The 22,932-nt window shown below is 42.0% G+C and overlaps 1 protein-coding gene across 2 annotated transcripts; it reads left to right on the top strand.

Moving 5' to 3' along the window:
- Positions 1-20: 20 nt before the first annotated feature.
- Ndufv2 (NADH:ubiquinone oxidoreductase core subunit V2) lies at positions 21-22,932 on the top strand. Of its 2 annotated transcripts, XM_076549816.1 has the most exons (8): positions 21-178; positions 12,383-12,448; positions 14,382-14,444; positions 14,526-14,642; positions 16,195-16,363; positions 19,139-19,248; positions 21,425-21,501; positions 22,780-22,932. In XM_076549816.1, the coding sequence occupies exons 1-8, from the start codon at positions 128-130 to the stop codon at positions 22,871-22,873; spliced, it is 747 nt and encodes a 248-aa protein (XP_076405931.1). In that variant the 5' UTR covers positions 21-127; the 3' UTR covers positions 22,874-22,932. The 2 variants fall into 2 exon arrangements, with proteins under 2 accessions (XP_076405931.1, XP_076405932.1); XM_076549817.1 differs by lacking the exons at positions 21-178; positions 12,383-12,448 and adding an exon at positions 12,658-12,732.

Here is a 22,932-nt window from a genome sequence, read left to right as displayed (position 1 = left end):
CGCGCGCCCGCCGTGCGTCCTGGGCTCGTGAGCGCGCGCGCAAGGGGGGGGGGCGGGCGAGCCCTTCAGTCTCGTTCGTCGGGCGTCAGCCTAGAGCGGCCGGGATAGGAGAACCGTGTGGCCCGCCATGTTCTCCTTGGCGCTGCGGGCCCGGGCGGCCGGCCTCAGCGCTCAGTGGGTAAGAGGCTGGGGTGGACCCGGGCACTGTCGCCACCATCGCCCGCTCTTCGTGCCTCCTTTAGCTTTGGTACCGGGAGACCTCCCCCGCTCCCCCCCCGCCCCGATCCCCAGGGCGCTGGACGGGTCCGCTGGCGGCGGCAGGGACGCCGCGGCCTTCGTCCTCGCAGCTGCTGGCATGCTCCGCAGCTGTGGCTTGCGACCGGGTGCGAGCCGTCCCTACCCGGGCAGGGAACGTCACCCCGAACTTAGTCAAGGTCAGGGAGGCGGTTGTCGTTTGAACCTAGTGCGGCCCTGCGTGGGCCTGCTGCTTCCAGATCGCAGCCGCGAAGGAAGGGGCTGCTTGTCTCCCAGCCTTAGCGGCTCCGCTGCAACAGAATTAGAAGCATGCTGGAGAAAATGCTGACACGCTTGGTGAAGGCGTGCTGAGGTCCTTCAGGCCTAGATAGAGGTGACCAGTGTTTCTTTTACTGCAGTTTTTCATTCCTCATAGGACATGCTCGGTAGAAAAGCGTACTCATCAACCGTGAAAAGAAGAGTACCACGAACAACGGTACTACCAGGACTAAAGAGTTGCAGTTTTGTGGTCATTTGAATTTCAGGGACATCTCATGTAGGCAAAGGAATTGGATTGCCGAGATTGAAACACTCAAGTAATCCTAAAAATGCAGATTCCGGGGCCTGCGAGGTAGCTCAGCATGAAAGGCGCTTGCCTACAGGTTTGAGGACCCGAGTTCAGTGCCCTGAACCCCTACAGTGGAAGGAGAAAACCACTTCGATAAGTTGTGCTCTGTCTGACCTTCACAGGCATGACTTGTGTCCGGAGAGTGCAGGGACACACAGTACATAAACGTAAATGGCTACTGTAATTAACTACAAGACAGTTACAGGAAAGAAAAAAACTCTATTTGGTTGGGTTTTATTTTCCCAACAGTAAAACAAAAATTAAGTTAGTTCTCAACAAAAGATTAATTATATATTAGTACAGAATCCATTCAGGGCTTTAGAATTAGACCTGCATTTTGAAGGTTAGCATCCCTGGTGAACTTTGTAGTTATGTAGTTAATCTTTGCTTCTCCAGTTCTGAAATGGAAATATTCCCATTTGCACTTGAGTCTGTCAGTAAATCATTTGAGGTCTTACTGTGGGTAATGTTCAGGTAACAGTGTGGATTGGATTATAGTGCGTTTTTGTTGTTGTTGTTTCTGAGACAGGGTTTCTCTGTGTAGCCCTGGCTGTCCTGGAACTCACTCTGAAGACCAGGCTGGCCTCGAACTCAGAGATCTGTTTGCCTCTGCCTCCCAAGTGCTGGGATTAAAAATGTGTCCCACCACTCTGCTGGATTTTGCTCCCTTTTAAGAGTAGGTCTCACCACGCAGCCCTGGCTGGCCTGGAACCTGCTCAGTGTGCCATGCTGGCTTTGAACTTTTGGTGGTCCTCCAGCCTCGCCTCCTGAGTGCTGAGATCATAGATGTGAGCTCATGCTCTGCTGAAGTATAATAATGATAGGTGATGTTTGATGGCTCTTTTCCTGTGTGTTAAATAGCTGCATCTTATGTCTTATTTTTGAGGGTGGTGCAGTGTTTTCACCACTACAAGTTAGAAACAGAATTCCTGTTCTTGTGGAGTTATTTCATGTAAAGACATCAATAAGGTACACATGAATATGGTTGGTTGCATCTGAAATCCCAGTGCTCAGAGGCAGGAGGATCAGAATCTGGGCTATCTTTAGCTACATAGTAAGTTCAAGGTTAGCCTGAGCTATATAAATTCCTATCAGTAAAATATGCCTAACTCAAATTCAAGCTCCCTAAAGCAAACAAAAGGTAAATATGGTAGCATAGTATAGAAAGGAGTCCATGAAAGAGTTTACAGTAGAGAGTAAGGGTTCTGCTTTGTGTAGCTGACTGCATAGGGGTGAGAGTGGAATAGGTCTGATTGGAGTCAGAAACTGGAAGGTTACATAGGTCAGACAGGCTCTTGGTAAAAACTCAGGTGAGGATGAGGCCGTCTACTAAGAAGTAAGGGCAAAAAACCCACCAGAGATAGCTTTTGCTTGTTTTGTCTTTGAGGCAAAGGGTAACAAGAGGTGTAAATTGAAAAGCAGGATTTTGTTTTGTGGGTTTTTGGGGTTTTTTTTCTTCTTTTTTATTGCTTTTGAGGCAGTTTCTCTAGCCCTGGCTGGCCTGGGATGGAGATCAGGCTGGCCTCAAACTCACAAGATCTACCTGCCTCTGCCTCCCAATTGCTGGGATTAAAGGTGGCATTAAAAAAGAAAAGAAACTGTAATAAATTTAAAGTTTTTTAATGTTTTTGCAATTTAAAAAATACATAGTACAGTTTCAGTAAGTTCTAATCAACATAAGAAATATGGGATATTGGGCACAGCAAATAAATAAGCTCAGGAAATATGAATCACCTATATTATCATTTCCATATCTATATCTTCAGGCCAGGTATACACACATATACCTGTATGTAGGCATAGGAGAGCCCGTGACTGCACATTCCAGAGGAAGATGTCAGTTGTCTGTGGTATTTCTCTTTGTTTTTATTGCTGTGAGACAGGGTCTCCCACTGAACCAGAGGCCTTTTGGCCATGTTATCTGACTGAAGAGCTCTTGGGATGCTGTGTGTCTCTGCCCAGCAATGCTAGGTTTACAAACACTATATTCATGCCCATTTTTATGAGTTCTGGGGAATTGAACTCAGGTCCTCATTTTGCACAGGAAAAACTTTATTTACACTAAGTCATCTTCCCAGCCCAGACCTTAATTTTAACAAAATTTGGAAGGAATTATTTATGGTTTTGTAACTGGTTTTCTTCCCCCCACAATTTCCATATATGTTTTTTTTGGATGGGGGTGGGGACAGGGTCTCATGTATCCCAGGCTAGCCTCAAGCTTTCTATGCATGTAGCCAGTAATGGCTTTGAATTCATCATCCTCTTGCCTTTACCTTCCAAGTGTTGGGATTACCGGTCTGTGCTACCATGCCCATTTTCTGCTTGCCTTTTTTTTTTTTTTTTAAAGATAAAACCCTTTTAATTATATGTGTGTTTGAGTTTGTACATGCACTGATCTCCTTGGAGCTGAAGTCATAGGTGGTTGTGAGCCACCCAACATGACACTCAGGTCCTCTGCAAGAGCAGTAAGTGCCCCTAGCCACTAGCCCTCTCTCTAGCCCTCGGTTGGTTTTTGAGGCAGGCTCTGCCACTGCACTCCAGGCTGCTATGGAATTCACTGATTAGCCCTGGCTGACCTCTGACTTACATCACTTCTACCTCAGCCTCCCATGTACTTACTACATCGAAGTTAGCTTATTAGTATGCATTTCTAGACTGTCACTGTTTTCTTTTCATTTTATTTGTGTGCATGTTTGTGTGTGTGTATGGACATCTGCCATGTTCGATGTAGAGGTCAGAAAGACAGATTGGGTGGGAGTCATCCCGGGGATCAAACTCCGGTGTAGGCTTGGCCTTCACTGGCTGAGAGTCCTGCTGGCTCCGCTCTACTGTCACTCTAATGCTAGATAGCCTTGCACTGGTGGATGGTACACACCGTGTGTGGACCAGGCCCCTTTCCTCTGTCACAGATAGTGGGATCTCAGAACGGACTTTCCAAAATAGGAGTAAAGGCTAATTAAGAAAACTCTTTTCTTAAGAGAAACTTTGACCCCATATATTTTTCTTTATTTTTAAATTGTGCATCTGTGGATAGGTATGTGCAAGAGAGGGCAGGTGCCTTTTGAGGTCAGAAGTGGGTTTTGGGCTCTTGAGCTTGAACTACAGGCAGTCGTGAGTTGCCTAATGTGGGTTCTGGTAACCGAATTCCCCCACTCTGGAAGAGAACCAAGTGCTCTAACTACTGAGCCATCTCTCTAGTCTCCTCTAATTACATTTTCCAAAGAAAATACCTGTTGTGTTAGAGTTTTCGCTGTGTTAGCTATCTGCCAGTTCTTGTCTTCCATTTATGGTTCGAGCCCTGTCGTGCAAATGAACATAAGTGCAGAAGTTAGTTGTGACTGTGAGACGTGCAGACTCAGAATAGGCTTCTCTTTTTCACCTGGGGGATGGCCATGCAGAACACTGTGCTTCTCCATTTTGGCACTTCCTGTCCTGGGATTTCCCACTTGTCCATGCCTGAGGTTATCCAGTTCCTTTGGTGGGTCAAGCCATTCAAGACTGCTCCCCGCCCCCCCCCCCCCCTATAGTTTTAGCTACCCAGCACAGGGCAGACTAGGGCTGCCTTCAGGCTAAAAGGAAAAAACAAAACACTGGCGTCTGCCTGGTTTGGGTTGGTTGTTTCTTAATATCTTCACCAGTTTTTTTCTTGTGAATTTATTTTACCTGGTGGTTTGGCTTGATAGGATCTACTTAGCTGTTCTGGAAGTTTACCACCTTCAATGGTAGCTCTTTCCAGTTTTTAACTTTTGTGAAATAAAATGCTTTTCCTGTTTTATTCCTCTGCTTTTTGTTTGTTTGGTTGGTTTGTAGGACAGAGTCTCACTTTGTAGCCCAGGCTGGCCTTAGACTCTGGCAGTCTTCTTGTTCCTCTCAAGTGTGGGGATTACAGGTGTGAGTCCTGTGCCTGGCCTGCATTAGACATTGTTTGTTTGTGTGAGATAGGGTCTCTCTGTGTAGTCCTGGCTGTCATGATGGAGATAGTTTTAAACTGAACTTTGCAAAATCGCAGCAGACCTAAAAGAAATTTTACCTTTTACGATAGGCATGTTGTGCATTCCTTTAATCCCAAAGACAAGAGGATCTCTGAGTCTGAGACCAGCCTGGTCTACAAAGCAAGTTCTGGGATAGCCAGGGCTGTTTAGTGACCCTGTCTCAGAAAACAAACAAACAAGAAAAACCCCAAGAGATTGTATCTTAATATGTATGAGTTTGAAAATCCTAAATCACAGATTTTTCTCAGTTTATGATGGGTTTACATACACTCCTACTTTGTAAGTTGAAGATTTAATAATAACCTTACCTATTGAACAATATAGCTTGGCAACATAGTATCCTCTAGAGTAGATTGGCTCACCCTTTTATTTAATGGTTATTTGTTGTGTGTGTGTGTGTGTGTGTGTGTGTGTGTGTGTGTGTGTGTGTGTGTTTAAATTTTCCTTTCTGAAGTTGCCCAGGGAAATCGTTACATGTGATGAAGAACCTGGTTGAGTAAGTGCCATAGGTATAGGAGGATGTGCCAGTGCCAGTTCCTTTTCCCAGGGGCTGTTAGAGGGTTACGAGGAGGACTTAACACTGTCATGATGATGAGTGGGAAGTACACACTACAACAGTGCTGTGAGTCTAAGGAGGGAAATGCCTGGTAGGATGGAGAAGAAATGCGAGGGTGGAAGATGAGGTTGGGAAGGGTCCACAGGCCTTTTACATAACACACGCAGGACTCGGACTTCATTCAGTATGTAATAGCATGTTGAGTTTGAGCTCAGAGCTACCACCTTCAGCCCTCTGCCCGCTAGAATCTTAGTGAGAATCTCTGGAGATGTGGAGACGCAGGAGACAAAGTCAGGGGACCATGTTACTGGTGTTACTGGTAGTAATCTGGGGTGTGTGTGGGGTGGGGGCTGGAGTAGAAGCAGGGCCAGGGAATGTAATAGCAGAAATAACAGTTAAAAATTATTCAGGTAGAGATGTAAGATTTAGTGATTAGTAAGTGAGAGGAAAAGTACCCTGAGATATTTTCTTGAATTGTGACTTTAGGATACTGTCTATAAAGACTAATGTTAATTGCTTGTGGTGGTCTTTACCTGTAATCCTGGCACTTGGGAGACTGAGGTAGGTGCATAGAAAGTTTAGGCCAGCCTGGGCATAGTGAGACTCAGTCTCAAAACAACAAAATAAAAGACTAATGTTGAATTACTATGTCTGTTTTGTTATACCCTTGTTTAATTGAGGCAATACATAGGATACATATTTGTAGAAGTACTTAACATATGTACAAGTTATTTCTGGTAGAGAAGCAACTGGGATTAAACTCCAGAATTATGTAATTTTAATGATAAATGAAAAAATTGTTTATCAGAATAAAATCATGCATCAGATATTTTGGGGGATTAGGAAATGTTGGTTATGGTTTGGGTCATAATTTCCAACTCAGAAAGAGTATCTTCTTGATGTTATCAACATCAGTTTAGTGTGCTATCACAGTATATTAAATACTAGAATACTTATAGGTGGTCAGTACACCATTGGGAATTGTTTTAGTTTTGCATAGCTGATCAAAAACTTTTTTTGAAACAGGATTTCTATATAGCTCTGGCTGACCTGGAACTTACTCTGTAGATCAGGCTGGCCTCGAACTCTCAGAGATCTGCCTCCCAAGTGCTGGGATAAAAGGTGTGTGCCACCATGCTCTGCTCAGCCTTGAATTCTTGATCCTTCTGTCACCACTGGTGGGGTCATAGATGCGCGCACCACGCCTGGCTTTGTCTGGTTCAGGGGACTGAACTCAGTGCCTTGTGCACATTAGGTAAGCACTCTGCCAACTGAGTTGCATCCCCAGCCCTCTGCACTTTAAATGTGAACGTCTACTGTGAACATTGGCTTTTGGAAGGGCTTTCTGTTTTCTTGCTTGAGCTAGTATTACTGGAGTGTTTAGGATCAAAGCTTGGGCCCTAAAAACCATAACAAGCTAGGCGCAGCCCTGTCTTCAGTATGTCAATTAAACAGTAAAAAGCAGAGAAAGTAGATGCGTTCAATTGTGACCACATTGGGATCAGGAACAAGTAAGAGGTCCAGAGACTCCCTCCCATGAAGTCACTTTCAGGGTATTGATCTGAGGATTGGGGTAGATGGGGGCATGAGGTATGTATAACTAAGCAGTCTTTATCTAAATATGATCCTGCCCACTACTAACAACATCTCTTGTCCAGGCTCCACGTCTGTCTTGCAAGATCCTGGGACAAATTGTTAGAACTATGTGAAATCTCTTCCTGGAAGACAAGGTCCTCCTCTGGGTAGCACCAAGACTTCACTCTCCTCTCTTTCTCAGCATGAGATCCTGAGGAAACTAATTCTTTGAGGATCCATTGTTTTATTAGACTGATAGCAAAGGGGAGGGTACAGCACATGTGTCTCCAAGAAATCCTCTCTCCTGCCTGGACAGTTCACTAGCAGCAGGAAGGGTGTCAATAACAAGTTAGCCGGTGTTATATGTTTAACACTCAAGTCAGCTAAGATTTTTAAAGGTATTGTAGAGAATCTGCAAAGAGCCTAAAGAGAAAGTCAATAGAAGTAGAATGGCCGAGTGATGTAGCACTGAGCTAGCAAACCATTAGCTTCTGGAGCTGCTGAGAGGAGCTGGCTAGAGGTGTGTGTGTCTTACCTGCCCAGCTTTGGGCAGCTATGGGCCTCACACGGAATGAGAAACTCACTTCAAACAGGAGAGTCTGTGTTGCTCACCCCTGTAATTGATCGGATGGTTCTTGGGTGAACCCTAGATGACAACATCAGCATTGTGCTGCAGTGCCAGGATGTTGGCCCCATCGGGTAGATGGCTTATGTGTGTGCCAGACGCATCCTAGTGGGAGGGTTCTAGTAAACTGAATCTCCAGCAGAACAGTTGGAGAGCTGGGACTAGTGTACCAGGGTGGAGGGGCTTGTGTAAAAGTGATGGCCTGGTTTGCTCTGCTCTCCTTCTTCCTCCTTTTTTTTCATTCATTTATTTATTTTACACCCGGCTGCAGACTCTTCCTCCAGCCTCCCCTTTCAGTCCCTCCCCCACCTTCCCCTGTTCTCCCACCCCAGTCCCTTCCTCTTCCATCTCAATCCAGGAAACAGCAGGTCTCCCATGAGTATCAATAAAATATGGCATATTAAGTTGCAGTAAGACTAAGCACCTCTCCATTTATTAAGGCTGTGTAAGGAGACCCAGAATGAAGAGTATGATGCCAAAAACCAGTAAAAGAGACAGACAGCCCCTGTTCCCATTGTTAGGAGTCCTATAAGAGGACCAAGCTACACAACTGTAGCATATATGTAGAGTGTCCAGGTCAGTCCCATGCAGGTTCCCTAGTTCAGCCCCTGAGAGCCCAGGTTAGTTGATTATGTGAGCCTTCCTGTGCTGTCCCTCTGGCTCCTACACTCCATTCTCCTCCTTCACAGGATTCCCAAACTCAGCCTGATGTTTGACTGTGGGTCTCTCATCTGCCTCCATCCCTTGCTGTATAACACTTCTCTGATGACAACTGGGCCAGGCACCAATCTGTTCACTGGAGACGGCCAGTTCAGGCTGCCTCTCTGCTATAGGAGTCTGAGCTGGGGTCCTCCCCATAGACTCTGGGAGATTCCCCAGGGCCAGGCGTCCACCCCACCCCAAAATGCGCCCCCAGCAGTGCTCCTCAGCACTCTCCTGCTCTGTACCCCCCAACCTGATCGATCATGTTCCCGTTCCCACCCGCCTTCAGTCAAAACCGCTTATATTCCCCCTTCCCAGAGGGATCTGGGTGTTCTCCTCCCTTGAACCTTCGTTACCTAGTCTCTCTGGGTCTGTGGATTGTTGTGCTCTCCTTTCTATGCGTCTTGAATGAAAGGGTGGTTCATGGCCCGGTGTGTCAGATAAGCTCATAAGCGGTGGTAATACATTATTAACATGAATAACTTAGGAACATAAAGTCATTATGGTAATACCAGAGCTACTCCCACCCTCTTTCCACTTCCTTTAAGTGAAAGGGAAATTTATATATTAACTTCAGCAGAGAGGAAGTAGATGGTTTTCAGCTATATAAAATACAATTAGAGCCTAATTACAATATAAAAGCCCGTTACTTGCAAATGCAAGAAACACTAATCTGTTTTGTTTTGACAATGGCTCTTTGTTAAAGTTATAAACAAAAGACAATTATCTGTCATGCTGTAAAAATTTACCTTAAATCTGTCTTTCAGTTATTGTTTTATCTTGTGTCTGCTAAGTAGATAGCAATGCTTTAACATATTAGGAAGTTCTTTCAGAGTAATGCCGTTATTGTAAAATAGCCCAATAAGCTGGGCTTGTGAGGCAGAGGCAAGCGATTCTCTGTGAGTTTGAGGCCAGCTTGATCTGCAGAGTGAGTTCCAGGACAGCCAGGACTGTTATATGGAAAAACCCTGTCTCAAAACAACAACAACAACAAAAATCAGCCCAATAAAAAAGATACCCATTTTATTGAGAGAGAGAGAGAGAGAGAGAGAGAGAGAGAGAGAGAGAGAGAGAGAGAGAGAGCGAGCGCGCTCATGCCTTTAATCCCAGCACTTGGGAGGTAGAGGCAGGCAGTTCTCTGTGAGTTCCAGGCCAACCTGGTATACATTGTGAGTTCCAGGATAGCCAGGGCTATTAACAGAGAGATTCTGTCTCAAAACAAACAAAAACCACACTAAGCCTTAAAAAGGTTAAATGAGGGGCTGGAGAAAGAGTTCAGTGCTTAAGAGCAGTGGCTGCTATTTCAGGGGAATTACATTCCCAGCACCCACACGGTGGCTCACAACCATCTGTAACTCCAGTTCTAGGGCATCCAACACTCTTGTCTTCCACAGGCACCAGTTTTGCACATAGTGCACAGATACACATGCATGCAAAACACCCATACACATGAAATATAGTGAAATAAAGTGAGAGATTGAAAGATGGCTCCACAGTTAAAAGCCCTTAGTGTTCTGAGGACCAGCGTTTGGATCCCAGTACACATTGGGCATCTCATAGCACCCTGTAATGCCAGATCCTCTTCTGATCTTCACAGATGTGCGTGTACACACACACACATACACACACACACACACACCCTCCCCCCTTGGAGACTGGGTCTTCATATATAGGCCTAGATTCATGGCATTCTCCTATCAACCTTCCTAGCACTATGATTATGGGGGGGGACACTGTCACCCCAGCTACTGTCATGTTCTTTAAAAGTAAATTCCCAAAAGTAGTACTGTGTTAAAAGATAGGAATTCTACGAGGATTTCCATAAATCATACTAGTTTGCTTCCCTAAAAGGCTTGTATGAGTGTTTGCCTAATGCATTAGCAAGCCCATTTCTCCCATGCTCTCAACAAAATGGAATGTTATCATTAAAAAAAAAAAATCCCAAACCAAAACCTTTTCCTAATTTAAGTTGGCAATATTTTAAATTGAATGCTTTTAATTGCTAGTAAGTTTTTAAATGTTCATGATCTTTTTAAATTTTCCTCATTGGCTTTATGCATTTATGGTCTCTTCTGGGTGTTAGCCTTTTGGCACTAGAAGTGTGTAATACTTAATATTGTCAGCCTAGTCGGTAGATGATACCAGAAGAGGAAAAGACACATAAAGGAGAGAGCCAGGGAGTGAGAGCCAGGGAGTCAGAGCGGAGCCGGAGATGGCCGTCTTCAAGTAGTAGTTAATCTAACGTCAGTGAAATGAGTATGCAGAGGCTCAGAGTGTAGAAAGAGGGATTAGATACTTTTCCTACTTTAAAGTGAACTATTTCTTCCATTCTTATAGAGGAATTATTTTTCTTAGCATTTACTTAAGCAATTCTCTGTTATTCAAATTGTTTTTATATTTTACTGTGTTCTCAGCTAGAGTGACGGCAGTAGCTGTTTCTAGTTTAGTTTCATTTTTCTTTTTGGTTTTTTTTTGGGTTGTTTTGTTTTGTTTCAAGACACGGTTTCTCTGTGTAGCTCTGGCTGTCCTGGAACTCACTTTGTAGACCAGGCTGTTCTCAAACCTACAGAAATTCACCTGCCTCTGTCTCCCAAGTGCTAAGATTAAAGGTGTGGGCCGCCACCACCTGGCTTAGTTTCATTTTTCACAGCCTTGACTATGTTGCATTCTTTTAAAAAATTATATACTTAAAACAAACAAACAAAAAAAGCATAAGGTAATACTTGTTTATCTACTAGCTGCTGCTGGTGATGATGGGGAGAACACAGTTGAAGCAAAGCCCCTGGGACCTTTCCTCTGGTTGTTGGTTGTACTCTAATCTACTTAAGAGTGATAGTTTCTACCACTCTGTGTTATACCTGTGTTTCAGTGTGAGACTCGGGTTTTTGTAATTGAAGCAAGATGTGCTGTGGCAAGTATTTCTGCAGCTGAACTACCACTTTATCAATGCAGAGTGAAGTATGCTGTTACTTCGAGTCACTCACGCTTAGTCTTCTCTGGTAGCCAGTTCTGTGCTTGGTTTAATTCAGTGTCCTGCCATTGGTGGGTCACAGGATTCAGAGATGGTAGGATTTAGAATATGTTTAGTTGTTTAGGGTGGGAGGTCTACAGGACAGGAGAGGAACAAGAGAACAAAATCCACCAGTCAGATTCGCTCCGAGCAGCCGCACCTTCCAGGTCTGCACAGCATTAGAACAGTAAGGTGTGTGGTTGGAGCTGCAGAAGTAGTTCAGTAAAGAACTGAGAAGGCTGCCAGGTCTGCTAACATGGCACCAGGGAGGCTGTGGCAAAGAAAAAAATTAAAGGCCAGCCTGGGCTACTTAGGGAGATCCTATCCAAAAAAAAAAAAAATCTTTAGAAGAATATAATGTGAAGCCAGGCGGTGGTGGCGCATGCCTTTATCCCAGCACTCAGGAGGCAGAGCCAGGCAGATCTCTGTGAGTATAGGCCAGCCTGGTCTACAGAGTGAGATCCAGGACAGGCACCAAAGCTACACAGAGAAACCCTGTCTCAACCCCCCCCCCCCCAAAAAAAAAAAAGAGTATAATGTGACTCATTTGTGCACAGCTGTGACTCCTGTGCATTTACCTTACTTACCATGAGGACCAGATGTGCTAGTGCAAACCTTTAATCCCCACTTGGGAGGCAGAGGCAGGTGGGTTTCTGTAAGGCCAACCTGGTCTACATACCAAGTTCCAGGACATCAGGACTACATAGTGAGACCCTGTCTCAAAACAAACAAAACTTTACCATCTCATCAATTCAGACAAAAGGAAAGACAGTATCGCATGCCAGCCTAGTGTGAGTAGAGTGAATATGACACCTGTGTTCAGCTCTGGTTGAGTTTCGGTCGGTTCTTCCACTGACTCCACAAATGAGTTAATAATGTGCCTTTCTGCAGCCATTTCCTGAGACTTCTGAAGGAGAAGGGCAAGGGCACAGGTGCAGATCCTCCTAAGATGGTTCCCAAGATAACCTGATGCCCTTGTTTTACATTAGGACTCTTCAAGTAGTTCATGAAGTTTTTCTTAAAATTTGTAACTAATTTTTCTTAAAAATTTTAACTTTAGGGAAGACATGCAAGGAATTTGCATAAGACAGCTGTACAAAATGGTGCTGGAGGAGCCTTATTTGTGGTAAGTCATCAAAATTCCTCATGATGGAAAAACTTGAATTTGAGTGAGTCTGCTGTAATATCTTCAGTTGGGGGATATGTTACCACTCAGTGATAGAATCCTTGCCTAGAGTGTGCAGTGCTGAATCCAAAAACTTTAAATATTTGTTGTCATTTTATGTGCATGACTGAGAACACGCATGTGCACTGTGTAATGCAGGAGCTGGAGAAGGTCAGAAGGTGCTCTTAGGTTCTTAGGAGCTGGTGTGGGCGCTGGAAACCAAGCCTGAGTCCTTTACAAGAGCAGTAAGTGCCATTTCTCTCACCCCAAACCACAGCCTCAGTACCCGTGTCTTTGGCATATATTGACTGTTGTAGAGATTTGACTGTAGCTTATTCAGTTCATTATCATTCATATGATGTTTGGTTCCAGCTTACCCTCTCAAACAGAACCTAACTCCTGGGGACCTAGGAGACTCTAGGAATGAGCATTTGGGTTATTGTTTGGTAAAGTTACTATGAGCCCTAACCTGGTGGTCAGACTCCATGGCTTCAAAGTCAGTCATGTTGGCTCGCCAAAGGTAACAAGGCTGTAACCTGAGAAATCCCTAAAGGTATTAGTTCCTAACTCAAGGGTTTAAAGTAATATATATTCAGGGCATTACTACATAATAAATATATTAGTTTACAAAGTAGTTGGCCTCTATATTTTTGGCTTCATAGTTTTAACTCTAGGTGGTATCTATGAACGCCTCGATTTTGTTGTACAAGTCGGAAAGCTTTAGATGCTGCATTGTTTATCTGCTGTGAGCAGTTTTTAGGAATTAGCCAGTATTGGATGTCACTCTAGTGTTCATGGAAGATGATTTAGATTTTGTGAAAACGTTAAATTGGCCTCACGTTTGAAATTGTTCAAAGCTTCCATCTTCTTCCCTCTTTTGATTGACACCTTTTTAAAAAGCAAAACTCTGAGAACATCAAATCTTTCTATTTATATTAAGATAACTATTCTTTACATTTTTTTTTTTTTTTGAGACTGTGTCACACTATGTTTTGCTGGCTGTCCTAGAACTTGGTATGTAGACCAGGCTGGCCATGAACTCACAGAGATCTGTCTGCCTCTGCCTCCGATTTCTGGGATTAAAGGCATGTACCACCGCTGCCTGGCATGGCTTTGAACTCTTGGCAATTCTCCTGCCTTAGCTTCCTTAGTCCTGGGATTCCTTTTTCAAGACAGGGTTTCTCTGTGTGGCTTTGGCTGTCCATGTCCTGGGATTCTTGGCAAACTAAAGCTTCTAGAGAGTAGCTTGATGTTTCTCTGTGGAAAACTTGTTTGGGGAAAGATGTATTTTTGTACCTCTTTGAAGAGTAAAGATGTATCGTCCCAGGTACCTAGGATAATCAATTCCTTTGCTTTGGGTACTTTTGTGTCTGGGACTCACATTTAGAATTTTTATTTAAAAAATTTTATTGGTGTATATGTCTACATGCATATATGTTCATCTGGTGCAGGTGCCCTTAGAGACCAGAAGGGACTATTGGATATTGTGGAACTGGAGTAATGGGGAGTTATAAGTGGCCCAGTGTGACTGCTGGGTTCTCTGTGTTAGCAGCAAGTGTTTCTAAGCCATCTCTCCTGCCCATATTTACAATTTTGTGTCTTAATTACATAAGGATGCCTATTTGTATTTGATATCCCATTCCTTGAGAAGTTGGATAACTATTTTTTTGGAACTTCTTAATCTCTAAGGATGTGTTTTGAAACTGTTCTACAAATAGGTATTTTTAGTCATTCTCACTACAAAGATAGACTGATAGAATGATGGAATTAAAGCAGGGATTAAATGAGCCACAACAGTATAATGTAATGCATAGTAATATTTACATACTTACATTTCAAGGAAAAGGTTGATAATTCTGGAAAAAAAATTTTTGTCTTTTTTTTTGGGGAATAGCATAGAGATACTCCTGAGAATAACCCAGATACTCCATTTGATTTCACACCGGAAAACTATAAGGTATGATTAAATAACCAATATAATTGATTTCTCAAGTATTCAGTGCTTCCTATATGTAAAGCAGGCATTTTCCTTTCACAGAGGATAGAGGCAATAGTGAAAAACTACCCAGAAGGGCATAAAGCAGCAGCTGTGCTCCCAGTCCTGGATCTAGCCCAAAGGCAGAACGGATGGTTGCCCATATCCGCCATGAACAAGGTACTGAATTCAGTCTTGCCTCAGCAAAGAGGAGAGATTGTATATGACAACTTCTTTATGTAGAAATCATAAAAAAAAAAAATCATCATGGTAATCATTATTTTCAGAGTTTAGGAGTTTGGAGGCCCCCCCTCTCCTCTCTCTCTCTCTCTCTCTCTCTCTCTCTCTCTCTCTCTCTCTCTCTCTCTCACACACACACACACACACACACACACACACACACAGGATGGATGGATGGATGGATAGATAGACAGACAGATAGATAGTTAGATATAACCTCCTTAGTGTGTTTTTGTCAGTCACCTTAATACAGTTCCGTTCTTGCAGAAAGATAGGCATCAGTATGAAATAGGTGTCCGGCCATCCTGTCATCCCCTCACCCTCCCCTCCTTTTGAGGGAAATGGTCTTAATGATTAAAAAAGAGAGAGAGAGAAATGGTCTTAATATGAAAAATCTCAAATGTGTATAATTTAGTACCAAAGTATTCTGAAAATTAATGCAGTGTTTCAACCCTAAAATTATAGTGGGGGGGGGGGGTCCCTTATCAAATGTAACCTGAATAGTTTTGCATCTTTGGGTCTAGTTTTAAGAAAGGTCTGTATCTAATATCTGGTATGGCAGAACTGCCATTCAGCCCAACACTGTGAGATTCACCCTCTCTTCCGAGACAGGCTCTGCCTGACACACTTAGCCCAGACTAGTCTGAAGCTTTAGCCAATACTCCTGCCTCGGCTCCCAAGTGCTAAGATTACAGATGTGAAGATTAATTGCTTTCAAATCGTTTTAGCAATAGTCGAGATTTTCAGTTTATATCTATCCTGTTAATACAGTGATTACATTCATGTGACAGCAGAGCATTTCATTTACAGAGTGCCGTATAAGAACCAGCTCACTGTGCTTTCTCCTTGACCAGCTCTCATAGATCCTCCACTGGAGTTGACTCACTCTCATCATTCTCTAAACTTTATCTGCTTTAACTATTAAGGTAGAATCACAAAAAGGAACAAAAGACAAAGGCTGTAGTCCTTATTGGGAGAATAGGAATAGACTTTATCTAATACCCACAAATGCAAATTTGAGGTAGCGTTGATTTTTCTTTTTGCTTCATTTACTTCCCTAATACTGAAATATGTTACAAAGCTTTATTTAACTAAATACTGTCCTTAGTAGACATAACTGGTTAATTTTTTCAGAAACCTTGATGTGAAATGGAGATGTAGCTAAGTAAAAGAACATTTGCCTGCCAACTCCAAAGCCCTGGGTTTAATCTCAAGCACTAAGAAAGAAAAAACAAAAATATTATAATGATATATAGTGCTTGTGAAAAATGTTTTATTTGAAATTATACCTTAGTTTTAAACGCTGTAATAATACTTGAAGCTGGGCAGTAGTGGCTCATGCCCCAGCACTCAGGAGGCAGAGGCAGGTGAATCTCTGAGTTAGAGACCAGTGTAAGAGTACTTAGAATATATTGTGCTATTTAGAGTTGGGTACATTACACTTCAGGTAATAAACATTGTAATCATCTTCTTTAATGTTTTAATATTTTAGGTGGCAGAAGTTTTACAAGTACCTCCAATGAGAGTATATGAAGTAGCAACTTTTTATACAATGTATAATCGAAAGCCAGTTGGAAAGTACCATATTCAGGTCTGCACTACTACACCTTGTATGCTTCGAGATTCTGACAGCATATTGGAGACCCTTCAGAGAAAGCTTGGTATGAGATACTTCATTTCTTTTGTTAACAATACCAAGATCAGCCCAGGGTGTGGTGAGGCACAATCTTAACCCCAGCACTTGGGAGGCAGAGCCAGGTGGATCTACAAAGTGAGTTCCAGGACAGCCAGTTCTACACAGAGAAACCCTGTCTTGAAACATCTCCCCCAACCTCTCCAAAAAAAACCAACACCAAGATTATTGTCTAATAGGTTATGGTGGTACACAGCTATAATCTCGGCACTCAGGATGCTGAGACAGGAGGATTGTCGAGTTTGGGTCAGTCTAGGCTATAGAGTGAGCTCAAGGTCAGCCTGGACTATACATTAAGAACCTATCTTAATAGCTTCTTCTGTCTATACTCCATGCCTCCCAAATAAAATTGTCTTTCTATATTGGACATTTTCCATCTAAAATTTTCAACTTCAATTTATCTTATTTGGTTTGTACTTTCTTGATACTTAAAAAGATATTATTTACTTTTATTTCTTTCTAGTTTGTGCTCATCTAGTTTTCAGCCTCAAGTCTAAGTTTTTAATCTCTGTTAATCGTTAAGTATGTTTGTAAAGCTTCTAGGAAAATTATCTCTCATATGTTAGCATATGTCACAAAACAAAAGACTATACATACATGAGCTGGAGAGATGGCTCAGCTTAAGAGCATGTACTGCTCTTCCAAAGGACCTGAGTTCAATTTCTACCCAGCATCTATATATCAAGTAGCTCGCAACCACCTATAACTCCAGCTCCAGGTGGCTCTGACATCTCTTGGGGCACCTGCACTTATGTACATGCACACACACACACACACACACACATACACACACACACAGAAGTAAAAATAATTAAAATTTGTTCGTTTGTTTTTTGAGACAGTTTCTCTGTATAGTTTTGGTGCTTGTCGTGGATCTCACACTGTAGCTCAGGCTGGCCTCGAACTCACAGAGATCCACCTGGCTCTGCCTCCCCAGTGCTAGGATTAAAGATGTGCGCCACTGCCTGGCTGCAATTATAATTTTAAAAATGTCCATGTACTTTTCCAGAGAAACAACAGAATAAGTAACAGCATAGCAGGACTACTTCACAATAAGGGAAATTTTAAATAGGTATAATTGTAGCATATTTATAAAATAAATGGGCATTTTCCATACAAAACTGCCATTGCTACATTTTTAACTTTGTAAGTTAAAGTACATATCTTCTAATTTTTCTTCCTGTACTGAAGAAACACAGGGCTTCACACTAGCGTTAGTACTTTTGAGATAGGGTTTTACTGAGTTGATGAAGCTGTTCTGGCTCATAGTCCTCTGACCTCAGTCTCTCAAGTAGCTGGTCTCTGTCATCAATTGTGGCTTTTTTTCCCTCTTAATACAAGCCCTTGGCTGCCACAGACACATTTGGGCAATGTTGATGTATATAAGGCAGAAAGCTCAAGTTGGCCCCTAAAACCCACCTCTAAGACTTAGATTCTGGTATATTAGTTACACCAGGTTTTATATCCTTTATTATTTAGTATATAAATGTAATATGTCTATGCTTACATTGTGTGGTTTAACTTTGTACCTTTTGTATAGCACAGTATTCGCATCGTTTTGCTATTACAGCGTTACCCTAGTACTTCCATATTTACACTCCTTTGCATGCTCTTCATATTGTATATTAAGATTGTTTGTAAGAAAAATTGCTGAGTCACGCTTGCCATATTTTGCCAATTTCTTCCCTTGAGTGTATGAGTACTCATTATTACCTTCTTAATAATCTTTGGCCTTCAGTTTTCTGGTTGTGAGCCTACCCTTTAACGGCTGAGCCATCTCTCCAGCCCTAATCTTCAGTTTTCTGAATCTTTGCCAATGCAATGGTGTAACTGTGTTAGTAGCAGTCCAATTATTTACTTTTAAAATGACTTTATTTGTTTCTTTGTTTAATTATGTGTTTGTGCCATACCCACAGTGGCCAGAGGCCTGAAGCTGGACTTACAGGCTGTGAGCCATATGTAGGTGCTAGGAACTGAACCCAGGTCCTCTGCAGGAGCAGCCAATCCTCTAACCACTTAGCAGTCTCTCCAGCCCCTATTTACTTGCTTATTTGTTTTGAAGCCTGAGAACAGTTCTATTAGTTTAAAAGAAAACCTCAAGCAGGCAAGCTGTAAATATCTCCAGCTGCCTGTAGGAGTGAGAGAGAAAAGAGAGCGAGCCATGATGTTTGAGGTAGGCATGGAGGTCAGCCCCATGGCAGACAAGCAGCGAGGTGGTGGGGAGTAGTTCAGTCTTATCACAACATGGATGAAAACCAAGTAAGCACTGGTCTCCCAGCTCTTACTGATTTTAAAGGAACAAGCCTACTTAAGAAATAACTTGAAGCTCGGCACGGTGGCGTTTGCCTATAATCCCAGAACTCTGGATCCTAAGACGTGGGTTGTCATTAGTTAGAGGCCAAGCCTGAGCTTTTGTGTGAGACCCTGTCTCAAAAAATTAAAAAACAAAAGAAAATTAAAAACCCAAATAGCCTAAAACAAGCAACAAAAAACAAAAGAGGGAAATGAGTTATACTATTATATAGACAGGATCTCAGTGTATAGTCCATGCTGTCCTTGAATTTGTGCTGTCTCTGCTCTCCAAGCGCTGATTTAAATGTGTGCACCACTATGCTTGGTTCTTTTCATTTTTACAGAGATTTAATACACATCAATATTTATATATAAACTCTATAACATTGTTGATACATTGTTTTTGCTTTGAAACTGTATCTATTTCTTATAGTGATGATTTACATTTTAGGAATAAAAGTGGGAGAGACCACCCCTGACAAGATGTTCACACTCATAGAAGTGGAGTGTTTAGGGGCCTGTGTAAATGCACCAATGGTTCAAATCAATGACAACTACTATGTGAGTATTCAACTTCACACATGCTAACGTTCTATAGTACCTTTGTATAAGTATCTAGAAGGTTTTAAAAGAATTATCTTTAAACATTTTGCATTTTTCTCCAGAATATGATAAATTTGATGAATCTAATCGTTTACATATAGTAGAACCAAAATGTAATAGCAACATATTAGGGCATTTACTTAGATAATATTGTCTATTGATATCATTATTTGCAGAAAAAAATTATACATAAAAGTATAGGAGACTGGAGTTACCTTCTTTTTCTCTGCAGATATTTACTACCATAAATTTAGTATGGATTCTTCTTATAAATGTTTTAAAGCCTTTTCTGTACTGTCTATATCTGTAGTAATTTACATTTTTAATTAATTTACATTTTTAAATTACATTTTTTAAATAGATGAAATGTGTAACATACCTCTATTCCTTTTTTAAGAATTTATTTTTTTATTTTATGTGCATCAGTGTTTTGCCATGGATGTCAGGTTCCCTGGAACTGAAGTTACAGACTGTTGTGAGCTGCCATGTAGGTGCTGGGAATTGAACCCAGGTCCTCTGGAAGAGCAATTAGTGCTCTTAACCACTGAGTCATCTCTCCAGCCCACCTCTACTACTTTATACCTTATAAATTTTGTGTTTATCCCTTTATCTCTGACCTGTAAGTTTTCTGGAGGTGTTCTTAATATCCAAATATGTTTAGCTTTCTAGTTTGCATTTTTAAATTACTTGCTGCCTAATTATATCATGGTTTACGACTATGGTATTTTGTTAGTTTATATTTCTTTTTTTGTTTGTTTCTTTTGTTTTTCCAGGCAGGGTTTCTCTATGTAGCCCTGGCTGTTCTGGATCTCTCTGTGTAGACCAGGCTAGTCTCAAGTCAGGTCCACCTGCCTCTGCCTCCTGAGTGCTGGGATTAAAGGCATTCACCACCACCTCCCAGCTTATTTCTTATAAATTAGTTCATAGAGATTCTTTGAGGTCTTAGTTGAGATAGCATTTTCAAGAGTGGATTTACCTTACTTCTCTCCTGCTCCTAGAGGTACTAATGGTACCTCCAAAGCTGATCTCTTTACACCTTTTATTTACTTCATTCTGCAATGCCAAAGTTTCCAGACTAAAAATTTTCTTTGCAGGACAGATTACTTTCTAGTTTATCCTTGTATCAAATGTACAGCCTTTTTTGGATCGTAACTTTGTGTGCTTAGGTTTGTGGTTATGAAGACCTTTTTAGTGCTGGTCTGGGGTCTTGTCCCTTGCTCTTCTGGGTATTGAAAACTTGGAGACAAGTTTGTTTGGTGTTTTCTTGCAGAATTTTTGTTAAGTTTGGCCTCTGTTACATATTCCTCAGATAGGAATTAGACAGGGCTTGGTATGAAGCATAAATCTTGATAGAGTAGCCTATAGGCAGAGGTGTCTAAGTCAGAGTCTCTTCAGTTAGTAGTTAGAGCTTTTGATTCAGGTCTCTGCTTATGGGTTACAACTCTTGATGATAATTATTCTTTGTACTGCAATGTTTCTTGCAGGATTAGCAGTTGTTCTCTTGTACTTTGGCACTTTTCTAGTTTGTTTTTTATTGTCTTAGTCACTCTTCTTATTGCTGTGAAGAGACATCATGACCAAGGCAATTCTTATAAAGAAGAAAGCATTTAATTGGGACCTTGCTTATGGTTTCAGAAATTTAGTCCATGATCATCCTGACAGGAAGCATGGCAGCAGGTGGTGCTGGAGAAGTAGTTGAGAGCTACATCCTGATCTGCAAGCAGTGAGAGACACTGGGCTTGGCACGAGCTTTTGAAACTGAAAAGCCCACCCCCAGTGACACACTTCCTTCAGCAAGGCCACACCTCCTAATCACTAAGCATTCCACTAGGTGGGGGAGGGGTGCTATTCTTATTCAAACCACCACTTAAGAAATCCACAAAAATGAGTTCAAGTATCAGTAGAGGAACTTGAGAGAGGCAGAGGGTGGTGAGTGGTGAGGCCGGAACTCAAATGCAGAGGTTTCACTTGAAATAAACCTAGTTGTGACTCTTCGCTAAAGCTCTTGGTGTGTATTGCATTATATATTGAAGTTATTCAGTTCTAGCTGTCTTGGTAAATAAATGAATTAATTTTAAGGTTTTATAGACTTTTTTACAGCAGTAATTCATTAGTGGCTTCAATTTTTCTCTAGGAGGATCTAACACCCAAGGACATTGAAGTGATTATTGATGAACTCAGAGCTGGGAAAGTTCCAAAGCCTGGGCCAAGGTACAATCCTACTTTTATAATAAACTTTGATGGCATAGCTTACACTGGAGTCATCAGAAGCTCAATTTTACACTCATGTGCATAGGAGCTGACTGGAAGTAGTTTGCCTGTCTAAACCTTTCATCTGAGCAAGATACACTTTTTCTTTTCTCTGTCTCTGTCTCTGTCTCTGTCTCTGTCTCTTTTTTTCTTTTGGTTTTTTGAGACAGGGTTTCTCTGTGTAGTTTTGGTGCCTGTCCTGAATCTTGCTCTGTAGACAAGGCTGGTCTCGAATTCACAGAGATCTGCCTGGCTCTGCCTCCCGAGTGCTGGGATTAAAGGCATGCGCCACCACCGCCCGGCTAATACACTTTTCCTTAAAAAAATCTATAAGATAAGGCTGGGGAGATTGTTCATTGCTGGTAAAGTTCTTTCCATGTAAGTGTAATCATGGGAGTTAGATTCCTAGAACACATATAAAAGCTGAGTGGACATGGTGGCTAGGCTGTAATTCCACTGTTGGGAAGAGGAGCCAGGGACTCTCCTGAGCAAGGTGGCTAGCCAGCTTGGCTACCACAGCAAGTTGACAGTTCAGCAGAGACATTGGCTCCACGTAGAGAGTAATAGAGGTAGACACCTAAGATTGACCTTGGGCCTTCAGGTGCACATACGTACATGTGCAAACATGCTTGCATACATTTCATACACCTGTACAAAAGTCCCAGGCTTTGAACTTGGGTTGCCCGCCATTTGCAGCGATCACTTTTTCCTGCTGAGCCATGCCATCGACCCCACTACAAGATAATCTTTATTATTGTTTTTGTTTTTTTTTCCCTTAGTGCGGAATTGTTTAAATACCTCTTCCAAAAAATAATTACTTTTCTTGAAATAGCTATCTTGTATTCTTCCTGTCTTTTTTGTCATATTGAATATCATGGAATCTTTGGTTCTCCTTATATGACATAATTTGGTCTCTCAAACTAATTAGTCATATGCCACATAATGACATTTAATCAACAATAGACCTCAGATAGTACCATAAGATTACAATAAAGCTGAAAAATTCCTTTTATTTTTATATTGAGAGCAGGTTTTACTATGTAGCCCTGCCTGGCTTGGAACTCACTATATAGACCAGGTTAGCCTGAAACTCAGAGCTCTGCCTGCCTCTGCCTCAGAGCTCTAGGATTAAAGGTGTGTGCTAGCATACTTAGCCAGTTTTCTTTTTTCTTTTCTTTTTTTTTAAGGAAAAATTTGTAAATGTTAATCACTAATAACATTACTTGCTTTTCTTTTCAGGAGCGGGCGCTTCTGTTGTGAGCCAGCTGGAGGCCTCACCTCTCTGACTGAACCACCCAAAGGACCTGGCTTTGGTGTGCAAGCAGGCCTTTAACTTATACTCATCTGTAAACAATGTCACTGGAGAAATAAACTATGGACCTGTTTACACAG

This window comes from Peromyscus maniculatus, chromosome 13 (assembly GCF_049852395.1).
Source record: "Peromyscus maniculatus bairdii isolate BWxNUB_F1_BW_parent chromosome 13, HU_Pman_BW_mat_3.1, whole genome shotgun sequence".
Lineage (NCBI taxonomy): Eukaryota > Metazoa > Chordata > Mammalia > Rodentia > Cricetidae > Peromyscus > Peromyscus maniculatus.
This window is presented reverse-complemented; position numbering and strand designations above follow the sequence as displayed.